This window comes from Musca autumnalis, unplaced genomic scaffold (genome assembly GCF_047663935.1).
Source record: "Musca autumnalis isolate F117 unplaced genomic scaffold, ASM4766393v1 scaffold_2, whole genome shotgun sequence".
In the NCBI taxonomy this organism is placed as follows: domain Eukaryota; kingdom Metazoa; phylum Arthropoda; class Insecta; order Diptera; family Muscidae; genus Musca; species Musca autumnalis.
In genome coordinates this window covers 27,591,416-27,610,244 of record NW_027411755.1, presented here as the reverse complement: position 1 = coordinate 27,610,244, position 18,829 = coordinate 27,591,416, and the positions used below count along the sequence as shown (strand labels likewise).

The 18,829-nt window shown below is 35.5% G+C and overlaps 1 protein-coding gene and 1 non-coding gene across 4 annotated transcripts in view; one reads left to right on the top strand and one right to left on the bottom strand.

The window, feature by feature from the left end:
• The window catches only part of Acox3 (Acyl-CoA oxidase 3), a 26,521-nt gene extending 12,133 nt beyond the window's left edge, over positions 1 to 14,388 (bottom strand). Inside the window, exons 1-3 of one of the 3 annotated variants that reach the window (XM_073967372.1) lie at positions 14,144 to 14,317; positions 13,728 to 13,873; positions 8,121 to 8,286 (exon numbers count right to left, since the gene is read on the bottom strand). In XM_073967372.1, coding sequence (XP_073823473.1) covers positions 8,121 to 8,286; positions 13,728 to 13,753 — 192 coding nt within the window. In that variant the 5' untranslated portion in view covers positions 13,754 to 13,873; positions 14,144 to 14,317. Of the gene's footprint in view, positions 1 to 8,120; positions 8,468 to 13,727 lie in introns of those variants that run through there. The other 2 variants (XM_073967371.1, XM_073967370.1) reach the window with 2 other exon arrangements.
• Positions 3,618 to 3,744, top strand: LOC141396005 (U5 spliceosomal RNA). The gene has a single exon (XR_012411102.1). It is a non-coding gene; the product is annotated as a U5 spliceosomal RNA (small nuclear RNA).
• Positions 14,389 to 18,829: the final 4,441 nt, after the last annotated feature.

Genomic DNA, 18,829 nt, shown 5'->3' with positions numbered 1-18,829 from the left:
TTCTCAGAGAAATAATGTTTTTAGACCCCAAGTATGTTTGGAAGAAATCAGTTCCAGACAATTTGAAGTCGAAGTTAAGCCGTATTGGTCCATTTCCAAATTTAATAATTCGTGAATTTTAAAAAAATATTTTTTTAATTTAGGGGATTTTTTTAAAAAATATTTTTTATATTTTTTAACAATTCCAGAATTTTTTAAGTAATATTTTTTATAATTCGTGGATTTTTTAAGAAATACTTTTTTAATAATTCGTGGATCTTTTAAAAAATATTTTTTAATAATTCGTGGATTTTTTAAAAAATATTTTTTAGTAATTCGTGGATTTTTCAAAAAAAAAAATTAATAATTCGTGGATTTTTTAAAAAATATTTTTAATAATTCGTGGATTTTTTAAAAAATATTTTTTAATAATTTATGGAGTTTTTAAAAAATATTTTTTAATAATACATGGATGCTTTAAAAATATTTTTTAATAATTCGTGGATTTTTGAAAAATATTTTTTAATAATTGGTGTATTTTTAAAAAAATATTTTTTAATAATTCCTGGGTTTTTTGAAAAATATTTTTTAATAATTCGTGGATTTTTTAAAAAATATTTTTTAACAGTTCCTGAATTTTTTAAAAAATATTTTTTTTAATAATTCGTGGATTTTTTAAAAAATATTTTTTAATAACTCGTGGATTTTTTTTTAAATATTTCTTAAAAATGTGTGGATTTTTTAAAAAATATTTCTTAAGAATTTGTGGATTTTTTAAAAAATATTTCTTAATACTTTGTGGATTTTTTAAAAAATATTTTTTTTAAATTCGTGGATTTTTTAAAAAATATTTTTTAATAATTCGTGGATTTTGTAAAAAATATTTTTTAATAATTCGTGGATTTTTTAAAAAATATTTTTTAATAATTCGTGGATTTTTTAAAAAATAATTTTTAATAATTCGTGGATTTTTTAAAAAATATTTTTTAATAATTCGTGGATTTTTTAAAAAATATTTTTTAATAATTCGTGGATTTTTTAAAAAATATTTTTTAATAATTCGTGGATTTTTTAAAAAATATTTTTTAATAATTCGTGGATTTTTTAAAAAATATTTTTTAATAATTCGTGGATTTTTTAAAAAATATTTTTGAATAATTCGTGGATTATTTAAAAAATATTTTGGATTATTTAAAAATCATTTTGGTATATAAAGGTGGGTCCACGAATCGTCCTCCCTTTGATATCTAAAGTCTGGGACAAGAGAAATATGTTTAAGGCCATCAGATCCTCGTGGATTTTTTAAGAAAATTGCTAAAAAGGAAACTAAAAGGTATGTGGAAAATGGCTTGGAAGTACATAAATAGCTTCCAATAAAGGTCAAAGTTATGCCTCAGTAGACCGAGTTTTCATAAATCACTGCCTTTGCCGGATTTTTTGGTATATTTTGTCCGATTGAAATAACGAACGCAGAGCTCTTACGCCAAGCAAATCAGTAGTGGGATTCTCTAACGCATTTTTTGCCTACCGACAAAAATCGGTAAAATTAAAACCCACAATTATGAATGAAAGATTCAAATAAAAGTTGACTACACTGGTGTTCTCGCTAGGACTTATCGACAACTTTATTTTAGTTGCAAACTTACTGACAAAATTCCGTTAATTACCGAAATTATAAGCATTTTAATTTTGACGATTTTTGTCGGTAACAAAAAAATGCTTTAGAGAATCTCACTACAGATGAATGTGGGATCTGAAATCCGAAAACGAAGTAATGGTAATGGATTGGACATGTGCTACGCAGTGATGACAACAATAACCAACGTTCAGCCAAAAAGGAAGAAGGGTTGGAAGACCAAAGAAAACCTGGAGACGATCCATAGCAGCCGAAATGCGTTCTATCGGATTGACCTGGCATCAACTTAGATATATAACCGAGTGAGATGGAAAAATTCTATTGTTAGTGCTCTTTAAAGGAACAAAATATAATGAATTATTAATATACATATGTATTTTACACGATATTTTATTTTACATATGTATGTGTTGTGACTTTGCATATAAATTTTGTATATAAAAAGTGACAACTCATATGTAAAAAAACATATCGTGTAAAGTACCCATTAGTTAACACGGAAACTTTTGTGACATACATATGTACATTAGGGATATAACTTTTTGCACTTTTTTGCAAATATCAAAAATACCACCACATAGCCGTGTAGAGAATGAAAAACTATTATGAAATACGGTGTCAATTTTTCTCTACCGCGAAAAAAGTTTCCGCACCAAATGCATTGAAGTTCTGTAATGCATTTTTTAATTTTATCTGTCATAACAACATATTTGCTTTTCATTAAAATTTTTATTTTTTTGTAATCTAATTTAAAATCATTATCAAAGCGTTCTGGACCAATTTGTTCTCAAATCGCGCCATTTCGGACCATATTAGGGTTTTTTGACACTACTGCAATTTTTGGTTTTTCTTTATAAACTCGTGAATTTTATGTTTATATTTTTTTAACCTATCGGACAAGAGAATATGGAGTCATTTGCAACTAATTCGCGAAAGTTACAGGCTGTTTTTGTTGACTTTGCCTGTGAGAATTGTATTTTTTTCTATAAATATTTATTCAAACAAAGCAAATTTAAAATTTTAAGTAGAAAAAATATCAAAAGGGTTTTAGTAATCACGGCCGGTGCGGGAATATTTTTCACAGAATCGGTCTTAGAAACGCGTTTTCATTATTAGGACAAAATTCCCCACATGGTATTGGTGTTGTACTTTTGTAGAAAACAAATACGATTCTCACAAGCAAAGTCAACAAAAACAGCCTGTAACTTTCGCGAATTCGTTTCAAATGACCCCATATTCCCTGGTCCGATAGGTTAAAAAAATATAAACATAAAATTCACGAGTTTATAAAGAAAAACCAAAAATTGCAATAGTGTCAAAAAATCCTAATGTGGTCCGAAATGGCGCGATTTGAGAAGAAATTGGTCCAGAACGCTTTGATAATGATTTTAAATTAGATTACAAAAAAATAAAAATTTTAATGAAAAGCAAATATGTTGTTATGACAGATAAAATTAAAAAATGCATTACAGAACTTCAATGCATTTGGTGCGGAAACTTTTTTCGCGGTAGAGAAAAATTGACACCGTATTTCATAACAGTTTTTCATGCTCTACACGGCTATGTGGTGGTATTTTTTTGGTTATAGCCCTAATGTACATGTGTATGAATATGTTTTAAAATGTTTAGTACATTTTCCATTACATACATACGTAGTACATAAATACAATTGTATAAAATACTTGCCATCACTGATATAATAATGACCTATCATTACAATTTTTCATCCCTGATATGTATGCATTGCACAGCCACGCATAGTACACTTTTACAAACATGTGTTTCTTTTTCTTAATCATCAAATCAAACTTTGAATTTCAAAGTGAATCTTCTAAGGGATAATTCTTGTTTTGTCTTTGTAGATTGCAACCCTCTTTAAAACGAAAATATCAAACATCATAAAATTGTTCTTCGCTGTATAAACATTTATATTCCAGGCAAAAGAATTCTCATTTACTCAAGAAAGTAGTTTCTTAAATACTTTGACATTGCAGTGCAGGAATCACTCTGGCTTCTCTTCAGTTGTCGAATAAATCTTTCGCCTTTTACTAAAGATTTCCGTGGAGAGGAGCACTCTAATGAGTCTAAAATAGAATTTTTTTGAAAGGGCCTGAATTTAATATTTGGGCCCCATAATTTGATAAATAAGAAATAATAGAAGGGATTTTTAGATGTTATTTGTGAGGTCGTGTTGTAGGTTTTGGCCAGTCATGAGCATTAGGCGACTTTGAAGTTGGTGTCTTTTTTTTTTTTTGAATCATCAACAAATCAATGATTATGCAATTTTTTATTAACTAAATTTACGTATTAATTTGGATTTTTAATGACCTTAGACGTCTTTTATGTTTAATATGTATTGAAATTAGTGAAGAAAAACGCAATATTAGATTTCCCATGCTACCAATGTAAGAAGTCTATACGAACCTGGAAAACTAAACAATACCATAGATGAAATGAAAAGACTGAATATAGATATACTAGGAATCAGTGAAACATGGTGGACCGAAAGTAGAGAATTTAGGTCACAGAATACTAAAATATATCACTCGGGGAAACTACGATGACGTTCACAGGAGAGGTGTTGCAATCATTATGGAAAAAAGATAGCAGACTGCATAAATGAATATGTCCCATTATCCGATAGTGTGATGATGATAAAAATATGTGCAAAACCACTTAATATGAATATTATCCAAGTCTATGCCACCAACGTGTAACTCAAATAACGAGGAAATAGAAAAATTTTACAGCGATGTTGAACAACTCATGAAAATGACAAAACCACATGAAATCACGATTGTTCAAGGAGATTTCAACGCTAAGGTGGGAAATATAGAAACAACGGATATTACGGGAAAATTTGGACTGGGCACCAGAAATGAAAGAGGGGACAGGCTCATACAATTTTGCCAAGAACACAACATGAAAATAGTAAATACTCTATTCTGCCAAAACCTAAGACGTCTGTATACATGTCGATCGCCACAAGAGAGTACAAAAAATCCTGTTAGAAATCAAATTGACTATATACTAATAAATCGACGCTACTGTTCTTGTGTTGTAACATGCTCCACAAATCTCGGAGCGGACGTCCCTTCCAACCACAATCTTTTATTATAAACACCAAACTTAATAACGTCAACAGACAACGCACTGAACAGTTGTGGAATGAAATGAAAACTATCTTTAAAACAACCTCAACTATATTAGGGACAAAAACCACCCGAAAAGAAGAGCCTTGGATAACAACAGAAATCCTCAAACTTCGCCAAAACCGAAAAATACACAAAAATACCAACTTTGAAATTTATTGGGAAATAAACCAAGAGATTAGAAACGCCACATGAGCTGCAAATAACGCTCAACTTAACAAACAATGTGAAGAAATCGAAAGGCTACAACGACTACACGACGATTTCAACCTACACAAGAAATTAAAAGAAGCTTCCCGAATATACCGCAAAACTCATCCGGCTCTACTTGTCGACGAAAACAGTAAAGCTGTCTTCGAGACCAAAGAAAGAAAAAGTGTTTGGCACAAATATATCAAAACAACATTCACTGATGATGAAAGGCCAGAAAATAACACTAATACTGAACCAGACATAACAGGAAACCCGATCACGGAAGATGAATTGGTGGATACTGGAATAACAGAAAAGGAAATAAGATGCATAAAAAACCTTTATTGGCAACAAACTGCAAACATTCAAGTTGATGGAGAACTCACTGACAATATCCCAGTATGCAAAGGCGTTAGACAAGGGTGTATCCTATCACCTCTATTATTTAATTTATACTCCAGCAAAATATTTCAAGAAGCAGTCGAAAACGAGCAAGTCGGCGTAAGGGTGAATTACTCTGAATTAATAAACAATATACGATACGCCGACGACACAACATTAATTGCCACTAGCCTATACGGTCTTCAGAAACGGTTTAACTCACTTACTCAAAAAAGCGAATTATACGGTCTTAAGATTAACATTAAGAAAACGAAATATATGGTAATAAGAAGAAAAAATTACCAAAACAACACATAGTTGAAAATATAAAATTACGAAATAGAACGGGTAAGGAGTTTTAAATATCTTGGGGTCCTTATAAATGACCAAAGGGATGCCTCGAGAGAGATAAAATGCCGAATAGATGTAGCTAGGCAATCCTTTTTTAACCTTGGCAAAATATTAACAAGTCATGACGTCAACATTACAACAAAAATGCGCTCCATAAAATGTTATATACGGTCCACTCTACTATATGCTGCCGAGACATGGACAATAAAGTCAATAGACGAACAAAAATTGAACGCATTTGAAATATGGATTTATCGCAGAACTCTGAAAATTCCTTGGACCAACCGGGTACCAAATGAAGAAGTCCTGAAAAGAATGAACACTGAACGACAACTTCTTGATGTCATAAAAAGTAGGAAGATATCCTATATGGGACACATAATGAGAAACGAAAAGTATTCTGCCATCCAGAGCATAATTAAGTGTAAAATTGTGGAAAAAAAGGCCAAGAGGAAGAAGAGAAATATCCTGGATTAAAAACATTTTGGAGTGGACAAATCAACCAGATGAAAGAAGCCTTATCAACGCTGCGAGGAATAGAGAGATCACCATTGCTGAATAATTTACCACAACATATTCATATACATACATATATCTATATATACAGCTAAAAATACTTAATTTCATTCAGGCATTGACACAATAAGAAGGTAGCATTATCAGCCCAGCTGATGGTAACATAAAAGCTCTCTTCCTTTACGTTCAAGAATCTTCAAGTTTTACAACTTTTTACTCGAAAAGCGTTCCTTTACTTCAGACACAATACAATTCATATGGGAGCAGTTTTCAACTTTAACTACTTTTGCCGGTTTTACTATTTTCAGAAGTAAAGGAACAGACCAAATGTGTCAATTGCATTGAATTTATGTCAAATTTTGACGTCTTATGTTACCAAAAACGGCAGTTGCTGCTACCTTCTTATTGTATCATGATTCAGGCAATATAATTTGAATAAATATTTATTAGATTTTTTAATAAAAATAATGGACGTCTCATATTACCATCATATGATTACGATACCTTGGTTGACGTTGGATTGACCAAGTTGGATTTTTTCATTTAATGGATTTATTATATAGGCCCGTCATCTCTCTCTAGCTCTACTAAATTTGTACAATCCTTGATTTAATACTTCAGTAAATTCAATATAATCTGAATATATTTTGAAATATTTCATATCATTGTCGCCAGGCAAGCTACCGACTGACTAAATCTCTGTGGTGTGTATGTACATACGTAATTTAATGGACTTTGTAATCAAAAAACAATTGAAATCGTTCTGTCGAATCTTGACAACTTATTAGCTGCAATAAAAATACATATTTGTATACATACATACATAAAACAGTTATAAATTATAATCTCCAATTGCCAAAGTACACTGCAGGTATGGATTATGAAGTTATCTGTCGTTTGTTTAAGACGAAATATTGAAGCAAATTTCTCTCACATGTTTTATGTTTAACTATTTTTAATATATTATTCATTGTTCCCTAAAAAGAAACGAGACTTATATTTTATAGTTGGAATTCCCGGGTCTAAAGGTCCAAAATGACTTTATCCCACACTATATGAAATATGGAAAGGGAGACGACGTCGTTTAAAGCAGCTACAAATTTTTGGTTCAAGGGCATATGTTCTCATTTCAAACGAAAAACGAAGGATAAAAGCAAATTATAACAATCGTCGGATGTGACGAATACTCAAAGATATAGAATGGTTGACCCGAAGGATAAACATAAGCAGATATTGCAAAATCATTCATAGTGAAATTAACACCTATGAAAATATGTACATAAAAGAAAACTGTGATATTGCAAAATATGATATTTATAAAATACTGGAAAATGTGAGTATATCGTCAGATGATACTTTGGAAGAAATTTTAGTTGAAAGTATATTTTAACAAGTCATAGCCTAAACCCAGAATTCCAAATCTGATCAGATACCAGCAGATGCAGTCCTCGTCTGACTAACCCTAATCTTCTACAGGCAAATTCCCTTAACAGAGTTGTTAAGCTGACGACGATTAGATTGTTAAGATTGTTTTCTTCCTATTCTGGTTAACACCTTCCTCATATCAGGTATCAACAACACATTCGATTGATTGAACACATTTGTATACTGGTGGAGAGGTGTGAAAGCCAAAAATAAAAGAAATAAATATATTCAGACTATGCAAAACATATCTAATCTAAATACAAGTAGTACAACTAAACTAGAGGCCAGACTAATCAATAAAAAGCAAGCGCAAAAAAAGAAAAACCAATACTTCAATAAAAAAGCTTCATCAGTCATGCCATAGGCAGGCAGGCGGGCATTTGGACTTTGAGCTGCCACTTGGTGGATTCTCAATTAAATGATCGGTCATTGCATCAATGGAGATGTTAAAAATTAAACAAAAACATATATGTAGTATTTCCACTTACCTTTAGACGAATGTGATCTTCACCCTCCAACAGGACATTCATGCGTTTGTGACAGAAGGAACTTTTTTCACGATATGCCGACAAGGGTCCAGATTTGAAATCAGGAAAAATGTTCTTATCATTTAGAATATTTGTTGGTTTCACTGCGGCAACTTGTGTCTCATCGCTGGAAAAAGCATTTTGTAACCAAATCATTAATAATTTATTTTTTGCAATGTCCATTTTTATAATGTTATAAACTAAATAATGTTTTTTTTATAAAGCAAAAATAATGCGTTGTATATATCTTAAGCTAAGGTTCAATTGAGGCTTTGATTTGTAATGAAGAAATACGAAAAAAATACAAACAATGGACTTTCAAAGTAGTTATCAGCTGTTTTGCAATAACAAGTCAGAGAGTGTGAGAGAGAAATGGTCAAATGGTCCGTCGAGTAGACTGTTGTATAATACTCCTTGCTAATTTTTTGGGAATATATAAGGAATGTAGAAGAAAATAGGGATTATAGATTAAGACCGACAGTCTAAATAAAATCTAAACTTGACATATTTACATTTAAAGTTAATTATGTACCCTTAATTGTTGGGTCTTTAGCTATCAATGGGGGTCCAATAAGGATTGAGAAGACTTGTGAGTGGTGACAAGTGTTTTTTGTCAGCACAACAAGTGGTGCCGGCCAGCGGATTGAGGACTTGTAAATTTTTTGAGACATTAGATTTTACAATCGAGTGATATTAAACTGTATTAAAGCGCAAAAATGTTGAACTTTTGCAATGAAGGTACCTATCATGGTCCATTTTGAAGATTGATATAATTTTGGGAGTAATATCTTTCGATAGTTATAGTGCCAATCAGCTTTTTTAGTTGACCGCCATAGGACTATTTATACTTTTTGGGTCTTATTTTAGGGAGCATGGACTTGCCCACTAAAAAATACATTGCTGTATACAGGGCCACAAGGAGTAGCTTCGATGACAATTCCAAAACAATCCGCTAACGGCCTTTAAACCAAACGTGTTGTTCTTTGACACAGCGGTGCCGAAGTTTTTCGGCAATTTACACACATACGTCCCGAATGCATAGAAAGAGCGTACGAAAAAGAGATAATGTTTTGATTTGTTTTTGTTTTGTAGCGTGCGTGCATAAAAACACACTAACACACAGTCATAAGTTGCCAATAGTTTGAATACATTCACATTTTGGGCTGTTCTCTTTTTGGTCACGTCTGCTCTAAACTGATCTTTATCGAAAAAATTCTACCTTTGTGAGGGAAGAATTCGAAAGTTTTGTCCGATACAACCCTTCTTGAAACTTGAAGAAGAAAGAATTTTATAATGCGTAAAGTTTCTATCAAATGAAATACTAAATTCGTAAGTTATCGTGGTCATTGTTCATAATCTATTTGGGATTGTGAAACCTTTTTGCCATTATCTCAGAAAGAATGGATATACGACAGTCGTAGTAGGGGTCGCAAAAATAACCTGCTGCACAAAGGTTCAAAATAATCCGAGAGATATCCTTAAATTCCACTTTTGCGAAATTATTTTTTAAATTTTGTATGGGAGGTACCCGAAGACCAATATAGTTCATATTCGAAACTTTTCTATGTCTGGAAGAAATGTTAATGTAAGGATTGGATCAGATCGGTTACTCCGAGAGTTATCGGTTTAAAGACAATTTTTGTACTTTTGCTAAAGTATTAAATACTGGAAAAAATATGAAATGCAAAGTTTGGACCAAATCGTTGGATCCGTTCAAGAGTTATAGTGCGCACCCGCCAGCCGTTCGGACAGACAGGGCTAAATCGACTCTAAATTGTGTGAAACGAAAAAATATGAAATTTTTTCAGAATTTTGATCTAAGTTTGAATAAAAAAGTATGCGGTGCACAATTTAGACCCAATCTGTTAATTCGTTCGAGAGTTATGCACCAGCCAACTAGACCGATAGGACTTGATCGACTCCAAATTGTACAATTCGTCCAAAAATACTTGGGTTTCAATACTATTATCTTAATGAAGCACGTTTTAATCGTATGCCGTGAGGGTAAAGACTGAAATTTTTTGTCGGTAATTTCTCCATATGGACATTTTAACTCCTCAAAGGAGACCCATTACACTTCTTAAAAATATATCATAGGGGCTCCTTGTATAAGGCCCTTCTCATAGAAAATCCGACAGTCATCGAATAGAAGTCCAGAAAAGTTTTCATATAAACCCAGTTAATCTTCTCAATGGACTTCTTACAGAAATCCAAATGGCCTTCTCATCGAAAGTCATCTCTCGTAGACCCGTTGATCTGCTCGCTTTCAGATGGAAAAGAAGATAATATATGACTAGATGTTAGTCTCAAACAAGACCGGAAGATCTTTTCAAAGATGACCAGAACAACTTAACTAGACTTGTCGATCATGCAGTGTTGTTTGGTTACATCTTGAACTCCACATTGCCTAGTAATGCATGAGCTGGAGGAAACGTTTTTGAAGCAGAGAAAATTGCAGCGATCACCATACTGGTCATCAAAGTTGGAACAGGCCAATATCAACTGCCAAAAACTCAAAAATACTCGGAGTGACCTGCGACAACCTCCTTACCTTCTCCAAACATACATGCATATGTTACCACAAAATCGCCGAAGGGACAAGGAAGACTTCATAAATGAGTACACGCCGATTCTTGTAGAAAAGTTGTTTATGGCTGAAATAATCAGGAAATGTAACCAACATTACTCTAAGGAGATTTGCCACCGCCAAATTTACCTGTTCTTGTCAGAAATTGAACACCAGATCTCGTGAGTGCAAGGCGGTGCTTATCACTGCAATTAGGTCTCATGTTCCACTTGTGGCAAGGACAGGAGATCTGGATTACTATCTACAAGACAGTAAGCCACTCAGTCCTAAATTACGCAGCTTCTGTTTGGACTCGTTTTACGCTACAACTAGTGGAAGGCATTTCTTACCACCCAGAATAATGCATTACGAACCGCTATCGGATGTGTCCAGATTTCGAGTGTTGATCACCTGCATCAGGAGGCCAGTATGCTGTCAGTGCAGCAACGTAACCTTTCGACTGCAAGGCGGACGTACTTACCACTGCACAACGGTGGTTCTCCAAACACGAAGTCATAGTTAAGCCCAATGTCCGTAATAAAGTTCTAAAAGCCACCTCAGGTACCATTTAGCGCAAGGAGATCTTACTTACTACCTACAAAGTCGCTCAGTCCTAAATTACACAGCAACTAGTTGGACCTAGTTTTAAGCGATATCCAGTGGAAGATGTTGCATATCACTCGACGAACAGTCCAAATGTCGAGTGTGGACCATCTGCAACAGAAGGCAAGAATGCTGTCAGTGCAGCTACATTACATGTTGCTCACTCGACAGTTCCTGCGGGAATGCAATTAGCCATTGCATCCCAACCACGATTTTGTGGGACAGGGTCAATCCCCTAGGCACATCCGTCGTTACAGGCCCGACATCCAAATGGAATACTAGTGTGTCACTGGCTACATTACTGCAGACTATTCATAATCGCGCTGTTAACTCGTATGAATCGTCCTACAACAACATTCTTCAGCGATAGCGAACATCGAACGGAGCCTGCCCAAAGCCATCCTGGCACAACTGAGAATTGGTTGGTCAAGAATACTCAACGCGCATGGCAGAATTATTCCTGGCGCTGAAGTTATCTGCCCGCAATGCAGGGACCAGACGATTTTCCTAACATTTTCTCCTGTCCAGATCTACACACGGACTTACTCCCTATTGATTGGCACCCGAAATCCACAATCCCACTGAATAACAAACGTTTCAGTAAAATTGGGCGTCATTTCTGGTAAAGGAATAATGACAATTTCGATTTATGATGCCCTTGTTCTTTTATTCTTTTATCAGAAATGGCGCCCATCTTGGAACAAGTGTCGTTTAGGGGCACCTCTCGGATCGGTCCGAAATTTTTACCATAGGTAGCCCTTGGGACCCTGATTCCAACAATATATAATTTTCCGAGGGGAAGTCCATACTTCCCGAGATATGGCTCTTGACATTTCGGAAATTTCGTACTTTAACACCTATAGGTTGGTTATGGGCACCTCTGGGATCCGGCTGAAATTTTTACAGTAGATAGCCCTTGGCACACTGAACACAACGATATATAGCTTTCCGTGGGGAAGTCCGTACTTCCCGAGATATGGGTCTTGACTTTTTTACTTTTATCACCATTATTTTTAAAACCTATGCAATATGGGACTCGTTTTAAAGCTCACGAAGAGTTCTTTCCAATACCGCCAATAATTAATAATAGTAATTAGATTTTCTAATAATAATTTATTAAGTTATTATTGGGCTACGCGATCAAAACTCTCTTTTAAATTGAAAGTGTTCTTAAGTAGCCGGCCTTCGGCCGGGGATTTAAGATTTTCTCCTATGGACAGGGCTACGCGATCAAAACTCTCTTTTAAATTGAAAGTGTTCTTAAGTAGCCGGCCTTCGGCCGCGGATTTAAGACGTTCTCCTATGGACAATGACAAAAGTGGGCTACGCAAACAAAACTTTCTTGTAAATTTAAAGTTTCCTAAGTAGCCGGCTTTGAACAGGAATTTAATACATTCTCCTATAAACAGGTGCATAAAAGTACTCTCCACAATCTTTAAAATGATGCCCATATTGCCCACGTTAGAATTGTAAAATGTCAAGACCCATATTTCGGGAAGGATGGACTTCCCCCCGGAAAATTATATATCGTTGTATTCAGGATATCAAGGGCTATCTACTGTAAAAATTTCAGCCCGATCCGAGAGGTGCCCATAAACAACCTAAAGGTGTGAAAGTACGAAATTTCTGAAACGTCAAGACCCATATCTCGGGAATTATGGACTTCCCCCCGGAAAATTATATATCGTTGTATTCAGGATGCCAAGGGCTATCTACTGTAAAAACTTTGGACCGATCTGAGAGGTGCCCCTAAACGACATTTAAGCCCCCATCTTTACTGAAACGTTGGTTGTGTTTACGTCTTTAGTCCCCTGACACAATTTCTGATAAATTAATTTTTTCACAATTCATATTTTGGAACCCATGGAAATCACGGACGAATCTACCGAACTGTTACAACAACACCTAGTATTGAATATGGCTCAAAAAATCTCCTCAGTAAATTTGATGTATTTGCATTTAAAGTTATTAATGGAAAACTATTCCTGTTAAAAAAAAATGTTATTAAAAATCCACATTGTTAACTCTGATATTTCATCCGAAAAATATCAGAAACTGTGACCCAATTTTGTTCTTCGATATTTGTCGATAAATTAGCGACCATAAACAAATTTTCGCTAAGATTTACCGATGCAATAACTGTAGCGACAAGAAAAGTTACAGAATCCCACTACGACGACTTAAATCTATGACCATTTCAAAGTGTTACAAACGAATTAACAAAATGCAGTATAACCTCAATTTCATAATAGCGGCATTTCTCACAATTGAGCGTCATCGATTCGCTCAGTTTTGTTTATACACGTTGATGAATGGCACAAAGAAAGGCGAATCGAGTATGAAACAAAACTCATTTTTCATGCACAGTATTTCAACACAATAAATGGCTACACACTTACATGCCAATTTCTGCAATTTGCGCCATAATTTCTGGTTTTTTTTTTCACTTTTTTCTACCGCGACCAAAGAACACCGTTTCTTAAACCGTTCAACTCAACGGTTTGACAATAACTACTTTTTTAAATGGTTCGATTTTAACACTTTTCTGAAAGAATATTTTAAAAATCCAGACGAAAACAAATTTGCAATCAGATAATAAAACGAAGTCGTTACTTTTTTTGGTTTTTTTTTTTTCATGGGAATCTTATCGCTAATCTTTGATAGAAAAACTTCTAATCGCGCCACGTTATCGGTACCACTTGACCACTTTTAAAATCCAAAAAAATGTTTGTTACTATTTTGAATTATTTCCTTTGTTTTGATTACGTGCAAAAAAAAAAAAAAACAGCGAAACTACTGTCATACTCGTAACGACCTTTACACTTTCTATGGTTTTTTACGACTACTCCCTCTCAACAGTTAGTTTTAACGCGTCTTTGCTTTATGTTTCCCGACCGTTGTTCGGCCACTACTGATTGCCTACATTTTTGATTTTATTCATATTCCCATTGACCCTTTTGTACTCCACTATAATAATATTAATATTTTTTTATTTGCTGACCATTTTTCTCGTGTTTGTTTTGTTTAGTTTATTCGCTGTTTATGCTCATGTGAAACTGTGAGATACTTTTTCTTGGTTGGGTATCTCTCAACACTTTCTCTGTGTGTGTTGTTGTTGTTCTTATGAGTAAAATGTTTTATTCATTTGTCAATTTAACAGAGATGGGAGTTGTGATTTAACATTTAGTTATATGAAGACCTTGTGGAAGAAAGGCTCTACAGAAGCACCCTCTTTTCTTATAGAAGCACCCTTTCTTTCATAAAGGGACTATAGAAGCATCCTTTCTTTTGGAAAGGATCTATAGAAGCATCCTTTCTTTTGGAAAGGATCTATAGAAGCATCCTTTCTTTTAGAAAGGGTCTATAGAAGCACCCCTTCTTTCAAAAAGGGTCTATAGAAGCACCCCTTCTTTCAAAAAGGGACTATAGAAGCACCCTTTCTTTCAGAAAAGGTCTATAGAAGCACCCTTTCTTTCGGAAAAGGTCTATAGAAGCACCCTTTCTTTCAGAAAAGGTCTATAGAAGCACCCTTTCTTTCAGAAAAGGTCTATAGAAGCACCCTTTCTTTCAGAAAAGGTCTATAGAAGCACCCTTTCTTTTAGAAAGGGTCAATAGAAGCACCCTTTCTTTCAGAAAAGGTTTATAGAAGCACAATTTCTTTCAGAAAGGTTCAATAGAAGCACCCTTTATTCAGAAAGGGTCAATAGAAGCACCCTTTATTCAGAAAGGGTCAATAGAAGCACCCTTTCTTTCAGAAAAGGTCCATAGAAGTACCCTTTCTTTCAGAAATGGTCCATAGAAGCACCCTTTCTTTAAGAAAAGGTCCATAGAAGCACCCTTTCTTTAAGAAAAGGTCCATAGAAGCACCCTTTCTTACAGAAAAGGTCCATAGAAGCACCCTTTATTACAGAAAAGGTCCATAGAAGCACCCTTTCTTACAGAAAAGGTCCATAGAAGCACCCTTTCTTTCAGAAAAGGTCCATAGAAGCACGCTTTCTTACAGAAAAGGTCCATAGAAGCACCCTTTCTTTCAGAAAAGGTCCATAGAAGCACCCTTTCTTTCAGAAAAGGTCCATAGAAGCACCCTTTCTTTCGGAAAAGGTCCATAGAAGCACCCTTTTTTCAGAAAAGATCCATAGAAGCACCCTTTCTTTCAGAAAAGGTCCATAGAAGCACCCTTTCTTTCAGAAAAGGTCTATAGAAGCACCCTTTCTTTCAGAAAAGGTCCATAGAAGCACCCTTTCTTTCAGAAAGAGTTTATAGAAGCACCCTTTCTTTCAGAAAGAGTCCATAGAAGCACACTTTCTTTCAGAAAAGGTCCATAGAAGCACCATTTCTTTCAGAAAAGGTCCATAGAAGCATCCTTTCTTTCAGAAAAGGTCCATAGAAGCATCCTTTTTTCAGAAAAGGTCCATAGAAGCACCCTTTCTTTCAGAAAAGGTCCATAGAAGCACACTTTCTTTCAAAAAAGGTCCATAGAAGCACCCTTTCTTTCAGAAAAGGTCCATAGAATCATCCTTTCTTTCAGAAAAGGTCCATAGAAGCACCCTTTCTTTCAGAAAAGGTCCATAGAAGCACCCTTTCTTTCAGAAAAGGTCCATAGAAGCACCCTTTCTTTCAGAAAAGGTCCATAGAAGCACACTTTCTTTCAGAAAAGGTCCATAGAAGCACCCTTTCTTCAGAAAAGGTCCATAGAAGCACCCTTTCTTCAGACAAGGTCCATAGAAGCACCCTTTCTTTCAGAAAAGGTCCATAGAAGCACCCTTTCTTTGAGAAAGGGTCTATAGAAGCACCCTTTCTTTGAGAAAGGGTCTATAGAAGCACCCTTTCTTTGAGAAAGGGTCTATAGAAGCACCCTTTCTTTGAGAAAGGGTCTATAGAAGCACCCTTCTTTGAGAAAGGGTCTATAGAAGCACCCTTTCTTTGAGAAAGGGTCTATAGAAGCACCCTTTCTTTGAGAAAGGGTCTATAGGAGCACCCTTTCTTTGAGAAAGGGTCTATAGGAGCACCCTGTCTTTGGGAAAGGGTCTATAGAAGCACCCTTTCTTTGAGAAAGGGTCTATAGAAACACCCTTTCTTTGAGAAAGGGTCTATAGGAGCACCCTGTCTTTGAGAAAGGGTCTATAGAAGCACCCTTTCTTTGAGAAAGGGTCTATAGAAACACCCTTTCTTTGAGAAAGGGTCTATAGAAGCACCCTTTCTTTGAGAAAGGGTCGATAGAAACACCCTTTCTTTGAGAAAGGGTCTATAGAAACACCCTTTCTTTGAGAAAGGGTCTATAGAAGCACCCTTTCCTTGAGAAAGGGTCTATAGAAGCACCCTTTCTTTGAGAAAGGGTCTATAGAAGCACCCTTTCTTACAGAAAAGGTCCATAGAAGCACCCTTTCTATCATAAAAGGTCCACTGAAGCACCCTTTCTTTCAGAAAAGGTCCATAGAAGCACCCTTTCTTTCAGAAAAGGTCTATAGAAGCACCCTTTCTTTCAGAAAAGGTCCATAGAAGCACCCTTTCTTTCAGAAAAGGTCCATAGAAGCACCCTTTCTATCATAAAAGGCCCACAGAAGCACCCTTTCTTTCAGAAAAGGTCCATAGAAGCACCCTTTCTTTCAGAAAAGGTCCATAGAAGCACCCTTCCTTTCAGAAAAGTTCCATAGAAGCACCCTTTCTTTCAGAAAAGGTCCATAGAAGCACCCTTTCTTTCAGAAAAGGTCCATAGAAGCACCCTTTCTTTCAGAACAGGTCCATAGAAGCACCCTTTCTTTCAGAAAAGGTCCATAGAAGCACCATTTCTTTCAGAAAAGGTCCATAGAAGCACCCCTTTCTTTCAGAAAAGGTCCATAGAAGCACCCTTTCTTTCAGAAAAGGTCCATAGAAGCACCCTTTCTTTCAGAAAAGGTCCATAGAAGCACCCTTTCTTTCAGGAAAGGTCCATAGAAGCACCCTTTCTTTCAGAAAAGGTCCATAGAAGCACCCTTTCTTTCAGAAAAGGTCCATAGAAGCACCCTTTCTTTCAGAAAAGGTCCATAGAAGCACCCTTTCTTTCAGAAAAGGTCCATAGAAGCACCCTTTCTTTCAGAAAAGGTCCATAGAAGCACCCTTTCTTTCAGAAAAGGTCCATAGCAGCACCCTTTCTTTCAGAAAAGGTCCATAGAAGCACCCTTTCTTTCAGAAAAGGTCCATAGAAGCACCCTTTCTATCATAAAAGGTCCATAGAATCACCCTTTCTTTCAGAAAAGGTCCATAGAATCACCCTTTCTTTCAGAAAAAGTCCATAAAAGCACCCTTTCTTTCAGAAAAGGTCCATAGAAGCACCCTTTCTTTCAGAAAAGGTCCATAGAAGCACCCTTTCTTTCAGAAAAGGTCCATAGAAGCACCCTTTCTTTGAGAAAGGGTCTATAGAAGCACCCTTTCTTTGAGAAAGGGTCCATAGAAGCACCCTTTCTTTCAGAAAAGGTCCATAGAAGCACCCTTTCTATCATAAAAGGTCCACAGAAGCACCCTTTCTTTCAGACGAGGTCCATAGGAGCACCCTTTCTTTCAGAAAAGGTCTATAGAAGCACCCTTTCTTTCAGAAAAGGTCGATAGAAGCACCCTTTCTTTCAGAAAGGGTCTATAGAAGCACCCTTCTTTGAGAAAGGGTCTATAGAAGCACCCTTTCTTTGAGAAAGGGTCTATAGAAGCATCCTTTCTTTGAGAAAGGGTCTATAGGAGCACCCTGTCTTTGAGAAAGGGTCTATAGAAGCACCCTTTCTTTGAGAAAGGGACTATAGAAACACCCTTTCTTTGAGAAAGGATCTATAAAAGCACCCTTTCTTTGAGAAAGGGTCTATAGAAGCACCCTTTCTTTGAGAAAGGGTCTATAGAAGCACCCTTTCTTTGAGAAAGGGTCTATAGAAGCAGCCTTTCTTTCAGAAAGGGTATATAGGAGCAGCCATTCTTTCAGAAAGGGTCTATAGAAGCAGTCTTTCTTTCAGAAAGGGTCTATAAAAGCACCCTTTCTCTGAGAAAGGGTCTATAGAAGCACCCTTTCTTTGAGAAAGGTTCTATAGAAACACCTTTTCTTTGAGAAAGGGTCTATAGAAGCACCCTTTCTTTCAGAAAAGATCCATAGAAGCACCCTTTCTTTCAGAAAAGATCCATAGAAGCACCCTTTCTTTCAGAAAAGGTCCATAGAAGCACCCTTTCTTTCAGAAAAGGTCCATAGAAGCACCCTTTCTTTCAGAAAAGGTCCATAGAAGCACCCTTTCTTTCAGAAAAGGTCCATAGAAGCACCCTTTCTTTCAGAAAAGGTCCATAGAAGCACCCTTTCTTTCAGAAAAGGTCCATAGAAGCACCCTTTCTTTCAGAAAAGGTCCATAGAAGCACCCTTTCTTTCAGAAAAGGTCCATAGAAGCACCCTTTCTTTCAGAAAAGGTCCATAGAAGCACCCTTTCTTTCAGAAAAGGTCCATAGAAGCACCCTTTCTTTCAGAAAAGGTCCATAGAAGCACCCTTTCTTTCAG